This window comes from Malania oleifera, chromosome 9 (genome assembly GCF_029873635.1).
Source record: "Malania oleifera isolate guangnan ecotype guangnan chromosome 9, ASM2987363v1, whole genome shotgun sequence".
NCBI lineage: Eukaryota > Viridiplantae > Streptophyta > Magnoliopsida > Santalales > Ximeniaceae > Malania > Malania oleifera.
Genome location: NC_080425.1, coordinates 21,400,884 through 21,423,883, shown reverse-complemented (window position 1 = coordinate 21,423,883; position 23,000 = coordinate 21,400,884). Strand labels below are relative to the sequence as shown.

Sequence of the window (23,000 nt, the reverse complement as noted above, 5' to 3'; positions counted from 1 at the left end):
AGTGTAGATTGCACACATACACCACTGAGCTTACAGTTCCTACATGTTTGGTGTGTATTGGTTATACTATGCGTATTGGGTACATATCTGCTTTACATAAAAGCATAATCATTGTACCATTTTATTGTGAACTTACTGTTGTATTTCCAGGCGTGGCTTGAGGGGGCTGTAATCCAACCCGGTAAGGATTGTGTAGGTTGAGGTCAGCCCTGTGTTAATTAACCTGGTTGTAAAGGTTGAGGTCAGCCCTGTGCTAATTGATCTGGTTGTTTAGGTGCCACTCTACCCATTAAGTGAGCCTATAGTGGTAATCCTTGTGCTTGTTAGCCAAGGCAGGGACGTAGGCAATTTGACCGAACCTTGATAACATTTCTGGGTGTCGTCTCCTTTATTGCTTTATTGTGCATGCTTGGTTAAATTTCTATTGCTGTTTAAATTCCATTGTATATTTACATTGATTTATTTTACATGCACTAGATTGACCTTAGGCTTGTGTAATACTGTTGTTAGTGAATTGACCTAGGGGATAAAATTTTTAAATACCAATTCACCCCACCTCTTGGGATTGCACCGAAGCTAACATAAGCCAAATTATTAACATTTATTATAATGCTCTTATTTCTACTGCTCCGTGAGGATGAACATGTTTAACGATGTACGGGCCACCCCATCGGGACTTCAGCTTCCTAGGAAACAGATGTAAGCGAAAGTCGTAGAGAAGAACTTGCTGATTCGGGAAAAGGTGCTTGTCCTTGATTTTATGCAGCAGCTTCATCCACTTCTTCACTAAGCAAGCCTTGTCATAAACTTTCCTATTGGGTTCTTTAAGCTCACACACCTGCAACTTTCTCAAACCTATGTCAATATCAAGTGAAAATTTAATCTGTTTTATAACCCATAATGCAGAATGTTGAATCTCAATAGGTACATGACATGCCTTACCATAAATCAACCTGTAGGGAGATGTCCCCAAATTCTTCTTGAATGCAGTTTGGTAGGCACAGAGTGCATCAACTAGTTTCTCAAACCAGGCCTTTCGATTAGGACAACCCGTCTTCTCAAGTATGATCTTGATCTCTGCAAAGAATTGACACTTATCCTGTGTTACCCCACGTTCTGGAGTTCGATTGGTGGAAAGGTAATTCACAATATCATCAAACAAAGGGCTGCATGACATGTCTCTGATAGGGTAGATGATGTTAGCATCTAACATCTTCAGCACTTCTTCTTTTACCACCTCTGTCATGGTTGGGTTCAGTCTCCATCGCGCATCACAGACTAGTATTGCTTTTATCTCTATGGACTGCCCCTCTGATTCAAGTAACTCTCTAATCAAGGGAACTTTTTTATCAAATACTTCAGGTTACTCAGGAGCTTCATTCTCAAATGCACCATCAAAACCAAATGCCGACAACAGTTCTAACATATCCAAGTCATGTACCACATCTACTACGTGTACCTCTAAATCATCACACCCAGTCGGCGTTTTATTAAACACGTTCATCTCCAGTGTCATATTTCTAAACATGAGTTTAAGTACTCTACTTCTACAATTAATCAAGGCATTAGAAGTAGCAAGGAATGATCGCCCAAGAATAACAGGTGCCTGGTAGATGTTGGAGACAGGCTACTGCATATCCAAAACCACAAAAAGTCCACTAGATAATAAAATTTGTCAACTTGTACTAACACATCTTCAATAACACCTCGTGGGACTTTTAGTGATCTATCTGCCAATTGTAGCATCATGGGTGTTTTCTTTAGCTCGCCTAAACTCAACTGCTCGTATATTGAAAATGGGAGCAAGTTCACACTACTCCCCAAATCAAGTAAGGCTCTCCCAATACGATATTTACCAATCATGATAGAAATAGTGGTGGAACCAGGATCTCTGAGCTTCTGAGGAGTCTGACTCAATATCAATGCACTAACTTGCTCGGTCAAGAAAGCTTTCTTTTTCGCGTTCAATTTCCTTTTTACTGTGCACAAATCCTTCAGAAATTGTGCGTATGTAGGAACTTGTTGTATGGCATCTAGAAGTGGAATGTTGATCTTCACCTGTTTGAATATTTCTTAAATCTCAGTGTGATACTTATTCTTATGACCAAATGTCAACCTCTGAGGATAGGGTACCACAGGTTGATACTCCTTAACAGTCTCATCCTCCTTATTATTTGACTTCTTTGAATCTGAGCCTGCTTTGTCTGATTTTTCATTTCCCTCATCTATCTCAGTTGCCTTTTCAGGTGTTGGAGCAACTATTTGTTAATCAACGGGCATTTTAGGATGGGAAACTTATTTTCCACTTCTCAAGGTAATAACTACCTTCGTCGTTTCAATAGAATCGCTTGAAACAGTATGCAATTGTTGCTTTTGTTGCCGATATACTTGGTGATTAGGCTGAGGTTGTGCAGGAAATTTCCAATTTTCTAAGGTATTCAGTTGTGTACTTATTTTATTCATGGTGTCTCTTAGTTCACTAATGGCTTGAGTATTCTGACTGTTGGTCATGACATGAATCTACATGAATTGCTAAAACATATTCGCCATCTACGTCATGCTATCATCAGAAGATTTCTTTGATGGAATAGGAGCTAAATTTGGTTGAAATCCCGGAGTGCGTAGTTCTCAGACACCTGTTGCGGCTGATACTACTGTTGAGGAGCTGTAACCGAGTGATATAGCGGCTGCGGAGGTGGTGCATAAGATTAAGGAAATTACTGAAACTGTGAGGAAGATGGACCAGACTGATCGTTCCTCCATGACAAGTTCAGGGAATTTCCTCCTTTTCGGATTATAAGTGTTTGAGAATGGCTAATTTTGAGATTTGTTGATCCAATTTACTACCTACATTTGATCAGATCCATTCTCCGACAATACTGGTAAAAGCGGATAATCCTCCACTGATTTCGCAGCTTTCACTTTCTCTGACTCCATGACCTCTATTTTTTAGACGAAGCAGCAACAAGAGCCTATAAATTAGTTTCCTCTTTGACCTCATATTTACCTCCACCACCGATTGCTCTAAGAGGTTGTGTCGCCATTGGTGTCTGTTCATACCATGTGTTCCATTGCTCGAAACTTTCAGGTAAATAATCAAAGAATTATAGAGCATCATCTGGTTCCTTGCTAAAGAACTCCCCGTTGCATATAGTCTGGACAAACTATTTACATTCAGGGGTAAGTGCAATATAAAAATAATTCACTAACCTCCAAGATTCGAATTCGTGATGTGGACATATATTCATTAGGTCCTTGAATCTCTCCCAGCAAGTTTGGAACGTCTCGTCACCTTTTTGCATGAACTTACTGATCTACTCCTGCAGGTACTAAGTTCTCTGAAAAGGAAATAACTTATGTAAGAACTCACATTGCATTTCAGTCCAGCTAGTAATAGAGTTAGGTCACAAAGAATTAAACCATACTTTTGCCTTATCTTTCAAAGAAAAGGGAAACAAACGAAGTTTGATATACTAATCGGTTCCAACCCTATTAATGAAAGTGGTACAGACCAACTCAAAATCTATCAAATGCTGGTATGGATTCTCAAAATCCATCCATTGAAACTGAGGTATCACAGATAACATATCATGCTTAATTGTGAAGTTCGGTGCATATTGTGGTAACACAAAACAAGAAGGTGTAGATGTGCATGTAGGTTGTAGAAAATCCTGAAGTATACATGGTGCAGGTGCAGCCATAACTTCCTCAAAAATTTCTTCAAACAGATTACTCAAATCAATTTCAAAATCACTCGTAAAAGTAATAGGAGAACAATCAGATTCTGTGCTCTATGTGTCAATACTGGTGCCAATTAAAATTTTAGATAGTCTATTCGAAATATCTCAGACTCAAGGCATCAAACATCAATTCAAATAGCAGAAATTCACCAACACGGCAGCAAACAAGATCAATTTTTTTTTCAATTTTTTTAATTTTTTTCTTTTTTTCTTTTTTATTTAATGAAAAAAAAATTAAAAATAATTGGAAAAACACAAATTTGAAACTAAATCTGGCACTCCCTAGCAACGGCACCAAAAACTTGACTCACTCAGAAAATGAATAGTTCGGAAGCTATCCCAAGTATAAGAGTTCAGTCGTGTAATACCTAGTGTCAGATCATCTCCTCAGGGAATGTCGTTTAATTTCAAATTTTACGTAATTCCAACCGAAAATAAGAAACAAAAATATCACTGAACACAGTTCAGATTCGGATTTTTCGGGATATTTGAGATTTTCTTTTGACGAATTAAAACAACGCGCAATTTAAATTATGAATCTTAACACACACTAAATTAACAACTAAATTACCAATGAGACATGATCTTATGTTTAATTAGTCAAGTAAGAATTAAAACACACATTTGAACTTCGGACAAAAACACTAAAGATGATCACTTTCCTACGTAATTAAAACAAGCAATTCTAACAACTTCGATCAAACACAAACTCCAAAAAAAAAAAAATGTAACGCAATCAAGAACAAAAATTTAACTCCTTAAGAACTTAAGCAATAAACTAAAACACAATAAAAATTCAAACTTTAATCAAACTGAATTTAAAATAAATAGAACTTAACAAATTTAAATCCCTAAGAAGATTCTTTTTGTCTTTTTGTATTTTTTTTTTTTTTTTTTTTTTCAAGAAACCAAACTCAACTTTAATCAATAATAAAAAAAATAACTTAAGCAAAAATTAAATCTAATGCTAATATTAATTGAGATGAGGAAGAAAATAAATAAATTTCAATAATAATCACCCAACAAAAATTCAAAAGTTTAAGACTTTAATTAAAATTCTACCAAAATAAAATAATAATTATTCAATTATTTGAAGGAAAGAACCCAAAAAAAACTAAAGAAAAAGAAAAGAAAGAGATTAGAAGATGGTTGGCCAGTCGTATGGGTTGAGGCAACAGCAGTCGTGGAGGAACCTTCAGGTCTTCACGGGAACAGGTTAAAGGAGATTGAAGGGCAGTAGCAAGGGGTTGAGGCAGCAGCAGCCATGGATGGCGGCAGCACAGGAGGAGGGCAGCAGTAGCAGCAACAGCACAGTGAGAACCTACAGGAGGAAGGGGCTTCTCAGGTCAAGGGAGCAAAAGCTGTGATGAGCAATAACTACAGAAGCAAGGTTTGGGTTGGCAACACCTTCGGGTCCCTCAGTAGCAGTAGCACACAAGCACAACAGTGAGGGAGGCAGAGCAGGAAGTTCACGAGCAATAGTTCAGGAGGACTCCTCGGATAACACCTTGGAGCAGCAGCAAGGAGGGTTGAAGCACCAGCACGTAGGGAAGAGACAACAAGGAGAAAGGGAAAGAGGAGAAAAAAAAGAGGAAATAAAAAATAATAAAAGAGAAGAATGAGGCTCGAGAAGGAAAGAAGGGAAAAGAACAAAGAAGAGAAACAGAGGAAGAGAAGAGAGGCCAGCTGCCAAAAAGAAAGAAAATATATATATATATATATATATATAGCCCCTCCCCATTTCTTGGAAGCTCTATCACCGCACAAAACAAAAGGAGAAGGACCTTACACACCCAAGAGGACTGGCTGCATGGCCAGGTCAAATCATATATATATTTTATTCTTTTCTTTTCTTGTTTCTTCTTTTTTTTTTTCTTTTTTTTTTTTTTTTGTTTCCTAGCGTACAAGCCTGATTTTGACCATCCTAAAGCTCATATCTCTCAAATCTTGAAACACAAAAGTCGTAGAGCTCTTCCTCAGCTTTCCCAAAAATTTTGAATCGTCTCGATCGGGGCTCGGATGAGAAAGTTATGCTCATAATACGAAATAGTGTTGCTTTTAGCTTTCAATAATTGCCCTGCGATAAAAAATACCAAAAATTCATAAACTACTCAATAAAATCCAAATATTATAAATTAGACACAATGTTAAATTATTGAGAGTAATTAGATATTTAATTAAAAATATACGTCTCAATGTATGAATTAAAACACCTAATTACGCAATTTAAGCGTGTAATCAATGATTTTCAAAAAGGAGTATAAGGGAGTTAAAAATTTTAGCACAAAGAGTTTTTGGGAGAAATTAAAATCTAAGCATTAGTTTTAAAATTGAGTAATGAGGGGGTATTTATAGACACGGGTCAAAATATGACCGTTAGGGACACATTAGGAATTTTAGAAAAATTTAATTAAGAATTTAACCCAAATTACCCTTAATTACCCACAATAAAAATGTGATAACCCGAGAGTTTCGGTTGCTCGGCCCTTAGGATCGGTTGCCTGAACAGACACTATAAGAAAAGTTCACTTTTTGACTTCGGGTGCCCGAGTGAAGGTTTGGGTGGCTGGGCCAAGGCGATTTTCCAAACGCTTGAGGTTCAGTCGCCCGGTGGTTAGTTCGGTCTGCCGAACTTCATATTTCGACCACCTCGGTGTATATTTGAACTTACAGTTCAGGCATCCGAGAAAGGTAAAAAGTGACAGTTCATATGTTCGGTCTACTATAAATAATGTGTTCATTTTAAGTTCGGTCGCCCGAGGCTTGATCAACCGTTGACCTTTTGACCTATTCGGTCGACTAAGGCATTTTTAATGCGTTGAGTTCGGTCGCCCAAGGCCGATTCAAAAATAAGGATAGGTACTGATTTTTGCTTAAATTTCACCTCTATTTACATAGATATGACTTTTGAGTTTAAGGGGATATTTCATGTGGTGCTTGAGGACCTAAGGTCGGTCTATGGCCTAAGCTTCTTAATTAAGCCCAAAAACCTGGCGTCGGTCGACCTTTGGTTTCCCTATGGTCAAACTATAGTTATTTGAGCTTTCCATTCATATTATGCATGTCATGCATTATTAGATACCAAAATATAAAACTAAATGCTATTACAACATAAAACAAATGTCTTCCTCTTTTACTCTTGATCGGCATGGGGTACATTAGGAGTATGTGCTTTAAGTCTTTTCTGGCCTCCATCAAACCTCTCTCATGTGTGTGTTATGAATTAATGATATGTTCAAGTACTAGGCACACACATTAGTTCCAAGTGCTTTGTCAGCATCAAAATAAGGATCGGACTCAAAAAGTCAACAATATATTTGCTCATGAATCAAGCGTAAGTGTTGTTACATTTGTTCATATTGTATGTTTTCAATTAATAGAATGTAAAATTATTGATAATTTGTAAATATTAAATTGATTGGACACTCCAATTAATAACATTTGGAATTTGTTTAGTTATGGAAAACATATTTCTTTTTTTCATTTCTAACTTTTCAAAGAATTACCAAATAAAGAAGACATCCTTCTTTGAAAATTTTCAATATTTATATGAAAAGCTTGAAAACTAATTTTAAAATTTATTTTTTAGACTTTTTGAATAAATTTTGAAAAATAGAAAAAGAATATGATGTGCTGCTTGTAATTATTTTAACAAGTAAAAAAATGCAAAAACTATTTTGTACAATTACACTTAATATTTCCTCGTAATATTTATATATGAATTTGAGATAAGCAAGATTTTTTAATAATTGCATCCACTTAATAGAGAATTTGAGTTTGAATAAATAAGATTTGAGGACTAATTCCGCTTTATTATATTCTTAAATTCCCATCAACGTCTTCTAAACATTTCATAAAATATCTTAAAATATTAAGTTATTTTATCATGAGTCCTAATTTGAGGTGAATCCTAAGACTCGTTTGATTCACAAAATAAACATTCCAACAGTGAAATTTGAAAATATTTATTCCTTCTCTATTCTTTGTTTTTGTTTTTTTTTTTCAAAGAAGGGCGGCTCCTCCATTTATTTATTGATAAATTCTCACTTTTTGGCGAAGGAATACCATGGTTACAAGACAAGCAATAGGAGATTATAATAGAAAAAAAAAAAACCTTTAAAGGCCTCCCAAAAAACAACACCAACATCCAGCAAAAACAGGGCTACAAGTCCAAACAAAACAAAACAAGGACCTACAAACCAATAAAACACCCCACGCAACAAAACAAACAAAATAAAAAAACCTCATATAAGCATAAATCAATACCAACAGGAAATCAGCTAAACATATCTCATATAAGTCGTACCCATCTTTTCCAGTTTATACAAACCATTGATAAATCTAGGAAATTGACTACAATTTGTAAACAAACTATTCCTCCCTATAGCACCTTGTCGAGTCAAAGCATCTGCCACTTTGTTCCCTTCTCTATACCAATGATTTATCGAAAAGTCTACTCCCTCCAATAAACCAATAAGTTGCTCCCAAAATTCCACAAATACCACAAGGAGCACTTACTGGATCTTATCCAATTTACTACAATATTCAAATCACATTCAGTATCAATACTGGTATGGCCCAAATGTTTGCAAATCTTTATTCCTTCCAACACAGCTCTCAATTCAGCTTTGTTATGTGAACAAGATCCAAAATATTTTGAGAAATCAAAAACAAAAGAACCTGTATGGTCTCTAAGGATGCCACCACCACCCGTCGGCCCTGAGTTCCCCAAGCTACTCCCGTCCAAATTTAGTTTCAACCTCTCTTGCCTTGGTTTTAGCCATCTCACACATTACATAGTTTTAATTCTTTTATTCACAATTTGTACTTCCAGATTCTGCAATATCCAAACATCAACATCCTTTAACTAAGTCATTCTTGTCATGTTCTTGCTCAAAACCTCCATCCAATACTTAATGGACAGCCACACATCTGTACTACTCTCCAATTTCCTCTTCATTCTAGCCGCACATCTCCTTCTCCACAGCCTCCAAACTACTAAACAAGGAATCAAACCCATTGATGAACCCAATTCAGAGTATCTCGAAGCCTGATTAAAGCACATTTGGACTCTTTATTTCCAACTTTGTTGCCTAAGGAAAGGTACACCTACCTCCACCGAAACCTTCCTCCATACATCAGCACCAAGGTCTCACTTATTTAACACATGCTTCATATCTTCTGGTTGCCTCATCTCACAAAAATTACACGCCGAAGCAAGTGATACCCCCACCCTTCTCACCTTTTCATCAATGCTTAAGCACTCAAAAGTGGCCTTACACATACAGATAGCAATTTTCTTCAGTAACCATTTATTTCAAACCCACTTTGCTCAATCAAATTTTGGAGCTCTAACTCTGATAACATCCCATGCGGACTTTGTATTAAAGCAACCATCCTTTTTCGGGAGCCATAACAGTATGTTCGAAGATTTTCTAAGTTTTCCCACTTTTTCCACCACTTCTTCCGCTTTATTAAACCTCAGAATCCTCTGCAAAATTTCCACATCTCACTCATTATTGATAACCAAATCTTTTAATCTGATATGTGAATGTGCACCATCTAGACAATCTAAAAACAAAGGTCCCGAATCCAAAAACTTATCATACCATAATTATACATCTCCTTCTCTAACCTTCCCCTTAGATTTACTTAACAGCTCAAGCATACCCTGCAGAACTTTCCTCCAAAAAGAAGAATCCGATTTATGTGGTCCGCAAAGAGCAATATGTCCTCCTTTCACATATTTAACTCTAAAAAATCTAGCCCATAAAGAATTTTGTGTTAATAAATGTCAACCAAACTTTATGAACAAAGACCATTGCATTTCTGAAATGTCCCTTACTCTTATGCCCCCCTCCTCCACAGGAACACACAATTTCTACCAAGCCTTCCATTTCATTTTTTCTTTTCCATCCTTAAATCCCCAAAAAAAAAAAAGAAGCAGACATACCTTGTATCTTTTTTATCACCAGTTTCGGGACATTTAGAACAGCTAACAAATGCAATAACATACTTGAAAGCACATGTCTCAACAAAACTAGACGACCTCCTTGAGACAACAGTCTACCTTTCCAACCCTCAACTCTCTTATTGATTTTTTGAATTAAAGGGTCAAAATGACAACCCTTCAATTTACCATCCACTATCGGCACATCCAAATACGTAAAAGGAAACTTACCTTCAATAAAACCAGTCTCTTGAAGAATTTCTCCCTTCCTCTGAACACCCAACTTCTTTGAGAAAAAAATAGCTGATTTATCTTTATTCACCTTTTGGTCAGTCCAGTTTTCATACTCCTTAATCACCTCCATTAACTGTCTAACAGATTTTTTTTCAGCATTAGCAAATATAACAACATCATCCGCGCACATTGAATGCGATATAATAGATGCACCACTTGGATGTGCAAATGGTAAATCGCTTCTCAGTCAACTTTTTTTGGATTAATTTAGAAAGAACTTCTTCCATGATGATGAAAATATACGGCGAGAACAAATCCCCTTGCCTTAAGCCCCTTTTTGACTTGAAAAAATCTCTGTAAGTGTCATGCATCATGACGGAAAACCATGGAGTAGAAATACAATTCAGAATCAACTTACAAAACCAATCTAGAAAACCAAAAGCATGGAAAATCTGATCTGCCACCTGCCACTCCATTCGATCATACGCTTTGCTCATATCACGCTTTAGCATTATATTACCTCCTCTCACCCGCCTAGGTAATAATTTTGTCATCTCTTGAACAAGTGTTATATTTTCAAAAATACTGCTCCCTTTCACAAAAGCACCTTTTTCTAAAGATATTAAATCACCTATCACCAACGAAAGCTTACCAACAGGATTTTGGAGAAAATTTTATAGATTACGTTACAAAGGCTTATCGGCCGAAATTTATCTAAAGACTGAGGATCCTTTACTTTTGGAATAAGTACTATGTAAGAGGAACAAAAATACCGAGGCAACAGATTTCCTTTGAAGAACTCTCTTACCACATCCATCACATCATTTTTAATAATCTTCCAACAGGTAATATAGAAAGAAGACCCAAACTCATCCGGTCTCGGGCTACTATTCATAGAAATAGAAGAAATAGCTGCATAAACCTCCTCCTCAGTCGATTCTTCCCTTAGCTGGCCTATAGACTCCTCAGAAACCACTGAATGGATAATACCGTCCAGATTCGACCTCTGCACTGAACTATTTTGCCTCAAGAATTGTTCAAAATAATTCACAGCCTCATCATGGATCATCTGCATATTTTCCAACACCGAACCCTCAGGAAGTACCATTGAGTTCACATAAAAGTTACACCTTCTTTTCGTAATCACCGCATGAAAAAACTTTGAATTATGATCACCATCAGTCAACCATTTCATCTTTGCTTGCCACACCAACCTAGCCTCTTCCCTTCTTTACCATACCTCCAATTCAACTTAGAAATAAGGAACTCTTCTTCAACTGATTCTAAGTACTCTATCTGTAGTAAATTCTCATATTTTTCCACCCTTTCCTCCAACTCTTGAATAAAACCACCAACACGACCGAAATTCTATTTATTCCACACCCTAAGCCTTTGTTTTAGCCTTTTCAATTTACCCACCAATTTACACAATCCTGAATCCGCCACAATGTGTTCTCTCCAAGATGATTCAACCATTTTCAAAAAATCCTCATGCGACGTCCACATGTTCCAAAATCTAAAAGGTGCTGGCCCATACCTCTCCATACTCGCATACATTTGTAATATAATAGGAGAATGATCTGAAGTATTTCCTTTCAACAAAGATGTCTTAGCTTCACCGTATGTTACAAAAAAAAAAAAAACCATTATTAATCAGCACCCTATCCAGTTTCGCCCAACTTCTCATCAAACCTTGTTGACCGTTACACCATTAAAATTGACTTCCTTCGAATTTGAGGTCCAATAATCCAAGCGAGGTCGACCTCCCACCCTTTCCTCATTTGACCGAATTATATTAAAATCTCCCATAACAACCTAAGCCACATCAAAACTCGACATCCCTTGAAACTGTTCCCATAAATCTCTTCTCTCAATATGATAACATTTAGCATATACAAAAATAAAAAGCAGAGAGCCTCTATCCTCTGTTAACAAAACTGTCAGACATTGATTTGAAGCACCCACCCAATTTAATTGAAAATCATCTTTCAAGAAAAGTCAAATCTTCCCACCTTACTTTACATAAGAGCAAAAGTTCGTAAATTGCAAATACACCTCCCACCTTCGTATCTTTTTAATATCTTAAAAAGGTTCCAAAACAGTCAAAATCGAAACTTTCTTATCTTTCACAATTTGTTTCAATCTTTTCTTTGACGTGCCCAAACCTCTTATATTCCAAAGCATAACTTTTTCAATCATAAGTTCAACTTTTGAGGCATTGCCTTAGCCCTCTTAGACTTTCTCACTTGCCCATCATCCTTATTTTTTCCTTCCGATTCACCCATTGTCACATTACCTAGATCAGAGTAATATTCTTTTTTAGTATCAATGCAAACCTCTATATCTCCCTCGGATAACACATCATAATTATCCCTACACACTACACCCTACACATCCCTCTCTCTTTCATCCACCTCCTCCACCAAAATCACCTCCCCATCCATAAACAACTCTGATTTACTAAGTAGTCCTAAAACAACCTCCCAATTCTACCTGCAACCCTACCACCCCTGACTTCTGATCTTGACAACGTTCGGCTTTCTCTCCACTATTCTTCTCTACCAAATTAACTTCATCCACTTTTTGAGTACCCACATTATTAACTTCATTCACAACTTCTTTATTTTTCTCAATCACATTCGACGGACCACTCACGTTTCCATCCTTCTTCTCCTCCACCCTCAGATCCTGAATCTTCAAACCAGGACTTTTCTTTTCAACTATCATATTTTCTTTTCTACCCACTTCTTTCCAAACGATCCCATCTCCCTCATTCCTCATACCTGCCATCCTTTTATCCTTAGGCTTAACTCCAAACCAGCATACTACTTCAGTGTGACCTTACCTACAACATTTATTACAATGGAAACCCCTCTTCTCATATATTACTCTTTGTCAATTCTGCTTTTGTCCTACCACCAACAGAAAACCCTCCACAGGATCCTTCTATAAATCCACTTCAACACATAATCGTGCACCAGTGGCTCGTGTTCTATATAATGTGACATTATCCGTCCCCAAAAGTCTACCAAATCTAGTGGCCAAACTCTGTAAACAGTTCATTCTATATAAATGTAAAGGCAGACCTAGTAAGAAAATCCACTGAGGTGCGATTGATGGCTCCTTGTTGACGTCAAAATTCACGGACCAGTTAAATAGCCGAAATTGGCACCCTGCCACCCATCTTCCTTCTCGTGCCCATGCATGAATGTAGTCCTTTTCATTTACCAAATGTAACAGAGCATGATAGTTGTCTATAAAGCTTATCATTGGAACTTCAGAGAGGATAATATGCCTCCGAAGGACATCAATAAACGGCCTTGCAGAAAGAAATTTAAGCACCAACGCAAACTTCAAATCCTTAGCAGCCTTTTCCATCTCCACATCCGAGAAAACAAAACCTAATTCCCCATTAATCAGTTCTGGTTTCCTCAATAGGATTTTGAATTTTTAATATGGAATTTGCCTCTTCAAGGCTTCTGCAAATGATTTTCCCCCAGTGAAACCTCCCCCCTTTTCGACCTTATCATCCCCTAAACCACTCCCCGCAACCCGTAAACTAGCGTCGACACCTCCCCTCAACCCTCCGGTAACAACTACTGTAGACAGCGTAGTCATGTCTAGCGGCTACCTGTTTTCCATATTGAACACCAAAAAATAAATAAATAAATAAATAAAAACCAACCTGCGGTGTCCCTTCCTATAGACCTACGTCTGCCGTCACCGTATGTCGCCAACACAAGTTCGCCATCACCACTTTGTTGTTGTCACCATCTCAGTTTCTCACAGCCCTAACCCTCCTCACTGTAATGCTGGAGACAATCGCTGCCAATGCCGAAGACAAAACATCACTACTGCTCTCCGACGAGAACCGCTGCAATGCTAGAGACTAAGAACGCTGCTGCAACGCTTGAGTTTTAGCGACTCTCGACTCCTCCTCCTCCTCGTGTTGTGGCAGAGATGGCGGCACTAGCGAAGACGCTGAGGCAGACATGTTCTTCAACGCAGCGAAGATGGCGGCGCTGGTGAAGACGCTAGGGTTTTTTTGCGACCCCTAGGATGCTTTGTACGAAGACACTACACAACTCCTCCTTTCCTCCTTGGAACTTGTATATACTTCCTACAGCAAATAGATTTGGTGCAAAACCCTATGCAATTTTGATAATCAAAACGTTTTCCAGTGCAGATCTCAAAAAACCCAATGTCGTCAATCGATCCAAATCCAAAATCAAAAAGTCGAAGCAAAAATGCTCATACAAATCTTAAGGTAAAACCCAACAATGCAACTCAGCAACATAACCAGTGAAAACAGCAATAAACAACCTCCCAACACCGCCATCATCTCTCGCCGAAGTCCTCGCTCAAGACTAGTTCCGATGCCACCTCTGGCCGCTAAAACGTGACAGGAACAGCATGAGGGCGACGGGAACAACACGGGGACAAGGGCGCAACAGCAACTAGGGTTACATCATGTCTCTCCACTCAGTTTCTAGTAGTATTCCTTTATTCTTTGTTATGGACCTATAAAAAGTTCACATGCATTGTTATTTGATTTATAGTATCAACATAATTTTTTGCATAAGTATTTATAGCTAACCTATTTTTAACTAATTTATTCTTAAGAATAGACAATTTCTCAAGCCAAACGCAAGGTAAATTGTTTCTTTTTCCATATTGAATCGTGAATTCTTGAATAAATGATGATTGTTTAGTCACTAATATAGAGGGAAAAATTTTCACAAATAAGTTTATTATTGTTATCCCCTCAAACTCAAGGTGGCATCGAAGATGTCATCTGGAGTTTGCAAACTAAAACACGATGACGACCAGGTGGATGAGCTTTCGTGAAGATATCAGCCAATTGATCAGCCGAAAGAACGGACAAGAGGCAAAGTGTCTCGTCCTAAAGATGATGACGCACAAAATGACAGTCGATCTCAATATATTTGGTGCGTTCATGAAAGACATCATTGTGAGCGATCTGGACAGCACTATGATTGTCATAACAAAGCAGAGTGCTCGAATGTTGAGGAACTCCCATATCTTGGAGAAGCCAACGAACTCAAAGAAGCTCAGAAGTAGTGTCAGCGAGGGCCCGATATTCAACCTCAGTGCTAGAGCAAGCAACAATAGTTTGCTTTTTGCTCCGCTAAGAGATAAGAGAGTCACCGAGTAAAAAAAGAAAACCAGTGGTAGACCAACGATCAATAGGGTCTCCTGCCCAATCAGCATCTGAATAAACTTGTAAAGTCAAGGATGAGCAAGAGGAAAAAAAAAAGGCCATGACATAAAGTGCCATTCACATAACGTAAGATGTGAAGAACAACCGCATAGTGAACGGAACGAGAAGCCGACATAAACTAGCTAACAAGGTGCACCGCATAGGCAATGTGTGGTCTTGTGACAGTGAGATAAATCAAGCGCCCAACAAGCTACCGATAACGAGTGGCATCGGAAAGGAGTTCCCCATCAGTAGGATGAAGTTTGATGTTGGGTTCCAGCAGACTATCAGTTATCTTACATTCGGTGAGACCAGCACGTGTGAGAAGATCAGAGGCATATTTGGTTTGGGTCAAGGAGTATCCATCAGAGGTAGGGGACACTTCTAAGCCAAGGAAGTAGCGAAGAGAACCGAGGTCTTTCATTTCAAACTACTGACACAGAAATTGCTTAAGCTCATGAATACCAGAAGTATCATTAATACAAGCTTTATTAATCTTTTTGTACACAAAAAAATTGTACAAGGTCATCCTTTTATAGGGAGATATACAAAGGTATTTTGGGGAGATGTATGAGAGAGATATGCTAACAATTATGAAGGGATTCCTAAACATGAAAACTGGTTGAAGGTAATTGTTAAGTATACCATTTTTTGAAATAAATGTAGTGAAAAGTTTGACATTTTTTTTTTTTTGTTAACACTTCCCAATTCCTCCTAAAGTAAAAAACTGAAGTTATACTTGATTTGGTTTGCAGAATAACAATTCCTTCTAATAAAAATAAAATTTAATGGGAGTAGAAAGAATAATTATTCTTTTTATATTCCTTATTATTTTATTCAACATGTAATAAAAAAGAAATACACATGGTGAAATTTGGGAATTATTATTCTTTATTTATTACATGTTATAGATTCATAAAAAAAAGTTTAATATTATTATTTTTTTATGCTAACAACATTTTTTTATATAACTAATTATAATTAATCAATTCCCAAGAAAAGGCATTTTGCAAAGAAAACGTAATATAAAGTTCATGATTATGAATGAATAACTTTAAAATCTTCAATCCGATAAAATAAATAAGAAAAATTTTAAAGAGTTGACTCGTTCATGACACAAATGACTGAACCCCTACTAACTTCAGGTCCTAACTCACCACTGTTTATCACAGTTCCTTAACGGTCCATTTGGATCAAGAATTTTAGTTGGGAAAAAGAGAAAAAAAGAAAAATAAAAAGAAAACTCATTTTCAACTATATTTTCTCTCGATACCAAGTACTGTTAAAAATAAATTTATTCTAATACTGATAAAAATTAAGAAAAATTAATCTTTCTTACAACCAAATATTTAAAAAAAAATCTTTCATATTTTTCTTTCCAAACATTGCCGAAGAAGAAGAAATTTAATGGGAGCCACCAGTGATGTAATCAAAATTTTACCCTTTTCTCCTACTCGTAGTCATGCAATCAATATAAAATTGTAAATAATGCCATACTCCATAATTCTAACAACCCTTTGCTTTTATAATTTTATAATTGGCAGGAATCTTCAACGTCATCATTTGGCACTTTATATTCTCAAGGTGCTCTGCTCTTCTATTCTGAATAGCTCTAATGCCACAGCTTAGCCTACATCATCAGCATCATAATAACAATAATAATATCCAGTTAAGCAAGATCCCTGTCATTGATTAAAAAGAAAGGGCCAAGAACATGCCTCTGATAATATCACAAAAGTTAAAAAAACATCATCGCATTCCCAATACACCATTGTGTATTTAGACCATAACACAAATTACAATACCATCATCACTAGGAGAGGAGAAAAATCTCTTCATACGCTCAATCTTTCCATCTCCTAGCTTTATTTTAAAACTTAAGGAACAGACTCTCACAGACACTCCAAGACACGGAAAAAAATATCAGAGGGCAGAACACAGCCAATCCCTCTTTGCATCACACACAAACACACTGCGCTTCATTACAGATATAAGACCCAACAAGGCAACTAAACACATGAATAACCTTCCACACATCATACTCTTCTTGAACAGAATTAAAAATAGAAATATAGACCAACCATGTATATATTACGCCTCCCTTCTCGAGTCTCATCCCCACCATTGATGCACAGCAACCCCCTCATCCCTCAGCCTCCCATACAAAGCCAAGCACTCCCAGTAAGCCCTCTTGCTCTTCTTCGTCTTCTTATTCACCCTGCCATCCCACTGGTTCACACACTCCAAGAACAATTCATCCACTAGACAAATTGTCTTCCCCTCTATCATCTCCTCCACCGCTTCTGCTTCTGCCTTCATCACCACAAACTCCTCTTCTCTCACATTCTTCCTCAACCAATCTGAAACTCCACTTTCTGCCTTCCATTCTTCCACCATTATCTTCAGATTATGCAGCTCAAAATCTTGATTCCCTTTTGGGTAGTTCTGTTGAAACCATTCCAAACTGCCACGGTTTTCCTCCAGCGAGCCCACGGTCACGAAAATTCGACGCCGGTAACCTTCCAGGGAATTCCCCAACAAGTCGGCAAGGAACTTGGTTTTCCCCACCAAGTGTTTGTTTGTGCTCGCCAAGGCCCGTCTCGGCGGCTCGAACAATGCGCCTTCCAAAGCCTTCAGCGCCTCTTTCTTTGCCTCCGGCGGAACCCCGCAGAGCCGTCGCCCGACCGCGGAGTCCATAAATTCCGGTAACGAGCCGGTTTTCTTCATTGCTACAACGGTGGAATTGAATCGCCGGAGATAGACAATTTTGTAATTGGATAGATCTTGGAAAGCATTCAAAGCATTGTCGGTTAATTGGACGGCCACAACGCCGCCAATTTTAGTAACACGATCTACAAATTTTGTAGCTCTGAAGCTCGAGGTGAACACGAAATCGAAGGTCTCATCTGGGATCGAGCTCTGCTGCTCCAAATCGGATTCCGTAACCACGTCAATTTCGTTAAAGTTGGGCATCTGCAGATTGCGCACCAGATCCCCACTGCCAGAGCTCACAAATAGAGCACTATCGTCCCTTTTGAGAAGGCCTTCGTCGGCCACATTTCGAAACAGCACCTGCAGAAACTCTAAATCGATCGAATCAGATGCAGAGCCATAATTGGACACAATGGAATAGGAACCCGAGAGCCCACTGGCAATGAACCCGATCGAGGGCAATGCCAGAATAACCAATGTCAAGAACAAAGAGCGCGACACCACTCGCAAAATCTTGAAATCAGAAAACTTAATGATCAAAAGGGTATCGGAATTTAACCCGACGGCGTCGCCGTTCAGGCTCAGGGGTTTAATCTTGTTTCGATGCATGGCTTGAAACCCACCAGCGAATTCAAAATAAAATTCGCAATTTTTCCTCGATGAGCGAGAGATCAAATCAACAATTCGAAGATCGGGGCAGAACTCAGATGCAGAATCTAGGGAAATTGAGAATTCTGATAGCGAAAAAACAACCGAGGGAGGTTGGAAGAAGCGGCTTAGCGAGTGCAAAATCTGGCGGCGGTGTGGTTTCCACCCACCAGGGCAACTCGGGTGCTTCGGATTCTACACCAGAGGAGCATCAACTGCCTCAAGCGCTGAGCCTCCATGGCTTTGATTTCGGTTATCTCCCTCACCAACCCAGATCAGTGGCGTTTGAGGATTACCCAGAAGTTGTTCTGAAGCGGATCATCTGAAACTCAACCACCAAAGACCAGAGGCGGAGAAGGAGAGAAAGGGGGAGGAGAGAATGGGATGGGGGTGTTGGGGAAAAGGAGAAAGGGGTCGGAGAAGGAGAGGGATGCTGGAGTGAGAATGAGAGAAGGGATGGGGTTTATTGAGAAAGGGATGGGGGGCATGCCATGGAATCGACGGAGCGGAGAGCGATGTGAGGTGGACGTTGTCCGATCATGTAGGTGGGGGCTTGCTTTATTTAAGCCTTTGCTTGGGAGTTTTGCCTTGCATGCGATGCAACTTGGCTGTTTGTATAATGAGAGAGAGAGAGAGAGAGAGAGGATGCTAATATGGGGCGTCAGAGTGGGCACGTGAATATGTTGCATAGCCCACCCTATTTTTTGGTATTGATTGGTATAGTTGGTCCCACGAGATTACATGTTGTGATGTGATTGAATTTAACGTTCTTGGCTCGTGCGGTAAAAAAAAAAAAATTTTACATTAAGCCGAGAATCGAAGTAGCGTGTTGAGGTTTCACATAAAATACTAATCTTCCTTAAATTTTTAAAAATTTGATGAGATTTTTTAAAAAAAAATTTAAAATTCTCAAATAAAGCCACAATTGAGTCTACCTGTATAGTTTGAGGTTAATTCATTTATTTACTCCTAAATAACATTGCAAATGAGTCAAAAGAACCAAATTATGGCAAGCTCAAGCTCAACTCATCTAGGTGAACTCGAGCTCGCCTCGGGTTTAAAGTTTTTTGTTTGAGTTAGATTCGTTTATGTTAGAGCTGGAGCCAGAAGACAGCCAGGAAATATAGCTGGAGACGCGTTGCAAGTTAGGAGCTTAGTCAGAAACACGGTGTATTTATCCACCATTAAACCTCTCCATTGTAACTTCTATTCATGATTAATTTTATCTTAATTGTGATTTAAATTCCAAGCCCTATAAATAGAGGGTTGTGGAAGATGTAAAATATAGTGCAGAGAGAGCAGAGAGGAAGAAGGGAGGAAGAGAGAGAGAGAGTGTGTGAGAGTTGTAATTTTTCCAGCGATAGTGAATATTTGGTGTGTGCTCCGTGGACGTAAATCGTTATTAATCGAACCACGTTAAAATTTTGGTATCACTTTGATCTGGATGCTCAACAAGTTCCTAACAAGTGGTATCAAAATCCGGTTGGAGCAGAAAAGTATAATCGGAAGTGATCCTAAAATTTAAAGCTCTGTCCAATTGATCAAAAATGCGTTTTGAGGCCACCATCGCATTCAGCTCGCTGAGACAAAGAGAAGGGTGCAAGCTGGAGCTCCAACGAAGTTCAAACAAAGGCTCACGCGCCATAACATCCCCCGCCGGAGCAGAACGCTTTGCCACGTGCTGGTGACTAGTCCCTCACGCGCTGCACGCGTTGCACGCATCTTCCTCGCTCGATCCACCTCGACCCGACCTGGAATCTAACTCATACCGGATCAACCCAAGTTCGGTTCCTAACTTGGGTCTGACCCTCCGCCTCAGCACCACGTCAACGAAGGCCAAGTCAGCGAGGTGAGTGCCACGTCAGCTGGAGATACCACGTCAACAAGCGGACCCCACTGCCATGTTAGCAAGTGGGCCCCACTCTACCACGTCATCATGTGGGTCCCACCCTTGCCACGTCAGCATAGTTGACCAAATTTAACTAGATTTGACCAAACTTTGACTGAGCTTTTCGGAGTCGTTTTGGGTCCGTTTTTCAAGCGACTTGAATAGTTTCTAAGGTTTTTTATCATTTCGGATCCAACCGCGCTATCCATTTGAGCTAATTCCATCTCTAGATTAGCGAATCAAAGTGTAGAATGAAAAGAGCTCAAAAATTAAAATGTTCAATGGAGACAATTTTAGATTTTGGAAGATGCAGATTAAAGACTATTTGTTTGGAAAGAAATTGCACTTATAGTTGAAGGGTAAGCCAACATCCATGAATGAGGACGAGTGGGAGTTGCTTGATCGAAAAGCCCTCGGAGCCATCAGAATGACGTTATCGAAATCTGTGGCGTTCAATATCAAGCATATAACATCCACCAAGTCTTTGATGGATGTGCTCTCTAATATGTACGAGCAGCCTTCAGCTGCAAATAAGGTACATCTCATGAAAAGACTATTTATGATGAATATATCTGCTAGTAAAAGTTTCAGTAGGCATTTGAATAACTTTAATGAGTTGTCTGATCAACTCACCTTAGTCGGGATAACGTTTGATAATGAGATTCGGGCCCTACTGATTCTCAATCAGTTGCCTGAAAGTTGGAATGGTGTCGTTACTGCCATCAGTAGCTCCTCGGGAAAATCGAAGCTTGTATACGATGAAGTCGTTAGCATGATTTTGACGGAAGAAATAAGAATGCAGTCGAACCATGGCTCCACTTCGAGTTCAGCCTTGAACGTGGAGAGTTGAGGTAGAGGAAACAGGCTTGGATGATCAAACAACTGCGGCAGATCTAGGGCCAGACGGTCTAAATCCAGAAATCTCAGAGATACGCAGGACACAGGTTCCCAAAGTACAGAAGTTATTGAGTGCTGGAACTGTGAAAAGACTGGTCATTACAAGGACTAGTGCAGAAGTCAAAAGAAAGAGTATGAGACGAGGGCCAAGATAGAAGCAAATATTGCTTCCGAAAATGATGAGATGTTGATCTGCTCTTTGGAGAGCAAGCAGGAGTTTTGGGTGTTAGACTCTGGAGTTTCATTCCATGCCACTTGTAGCAGAGATTGCTTGGAGGGATATACATCAGGTAATTTCGATAAAGTTTATTTGGGCAATGATCAACCATGCGACATTGCCAGTAAGGGGATAATAAAGATCAAAATTAATGGGTTAGTATGGAAACTGAGAGATGTTAGGTATATTCCAGACCTGAGGAAGAATTTGATCTCAGTCGGTCAATTGGCAGATGAAGGCTAAAACACATCTTTCATGGGTGATGAATGGAAGATTTCGAAGGGTGCATTGACAATTGCTCGAGGTAAGAAAAGTGGTACTCTTTATGTAACTCCTGATACATGTATGTCTATTACAGTTGCTATAGGAAATGATGATAGCAACTTATGGCATCAACGACTCGGACACTTGAATGAGAGAGGACTCAAGGTAATGCACTCAAAGGGTAAGTTGAGTGATTTACAGTCGGTGCAAATTGACACATGTGAGGATTGCATATTTGGGAAACAGAAGAGAGTCAGTTTCTAGACAAATATCAGTACCCCAAAGAAAGAGAGACTTGAGCTAGTCCATTCAGATGTATGGGGACCAACAACCATTTCGTCTATAGGAGGAAAGCATTACTTCGTCACGTTTGTCGATGATCATTCACGGAAGGTATGGGTTTACTTCCTGAAGTATAAATCTAATGTGTTTTGATGCTTTTAGAATTTGGAAAGCGATGGTAGAAAACGAAACTGGTTTGAAAATCAAAAAGCTGAGAACAGATAACAGTGGAGAGTATGTTGACACCGAGTTCAAGAAATTATGCTACGAGTATGGTATTAGAATGGAAAGAACTGTGCCAGGTACGCTTCAACACAACGGCGTAGCAGAGCGGATGAACAAAACGTTGACAGAGAAAGCCAGAAGCATGCGTATGCAATCAGGCCTGCCAAAAATGTTTTAGGCAAAAGCAGTTAACACAGCAGCTTATTTGATCAATAGAAGTCCTTCAGTACCATTGGACTACAGTCTACCTGAAGAAGTTTGGAGTAATAAAGAGGTAAGACTTTCACATTTGAAAGTTTTTGATTGTGTCGTATATGTACATGATCATGTCAGGAATAAGTTGGATCTAAAATCCCGGGAATGCACTTTCATCGGTTATGGTGGAGTTGAATTTGGATATCGCATTTGGGATGATGAAAACAAAAAGGTGATCAGAAGCAAAGACGTGATTTTTGATGAAAAGATGATGTACAAGGATAGACACGCAACCGAGTCTATGGAGTCTAAAACAACCTTTGTAGATGTGGATGATGTTTTAGAAGGTGTAAGGACACGTCAGCAGAACACAGAGAATCCTCAGAAGACTACCGAGATTCCTCAAGTAGAGGAACTTGTAGGGCAGATTATTACACCACCACCTCCTACTCCAACACCAGAGCTTAGGAGATCTTCTCAGCAGCACGTACCAAACAGAAGGTATGTGAACCATTTACTTCTTACAG

General features: G+C 38.8%; 1 protein-coding gene across 1 annotated transcript; it reads right to left on the bottom strand.

Moving 5' to 3' along the window:
• Positions 1–17,257: 17,257 nt before the first annotated feature.
• LOC131163383 (uncharacterized) lies at positions 17,258–18,466 on the bottom strand. The gene has a single exon (XM_058119978.1). It carries the CDS (start codon positions 18,464–18,466, stop codon positions 17,258–17,260), a length of 1,209 nt encoding a protein of 402 aa, XP_057975961.1.
• Between the last annotated feature and the right edge of the window lie 4,534 nt (positions 18,467–23,000).

Excerpts from the sequence above, each read along its gene's own strand:
- LOC131163383 (XM_058119978.1), bottom strand. The coding sequence starts at position 18,466 with ATGCATCGAAACAAGATTAAACCCCTGAGCCTGAACGGCGACGCCGTC.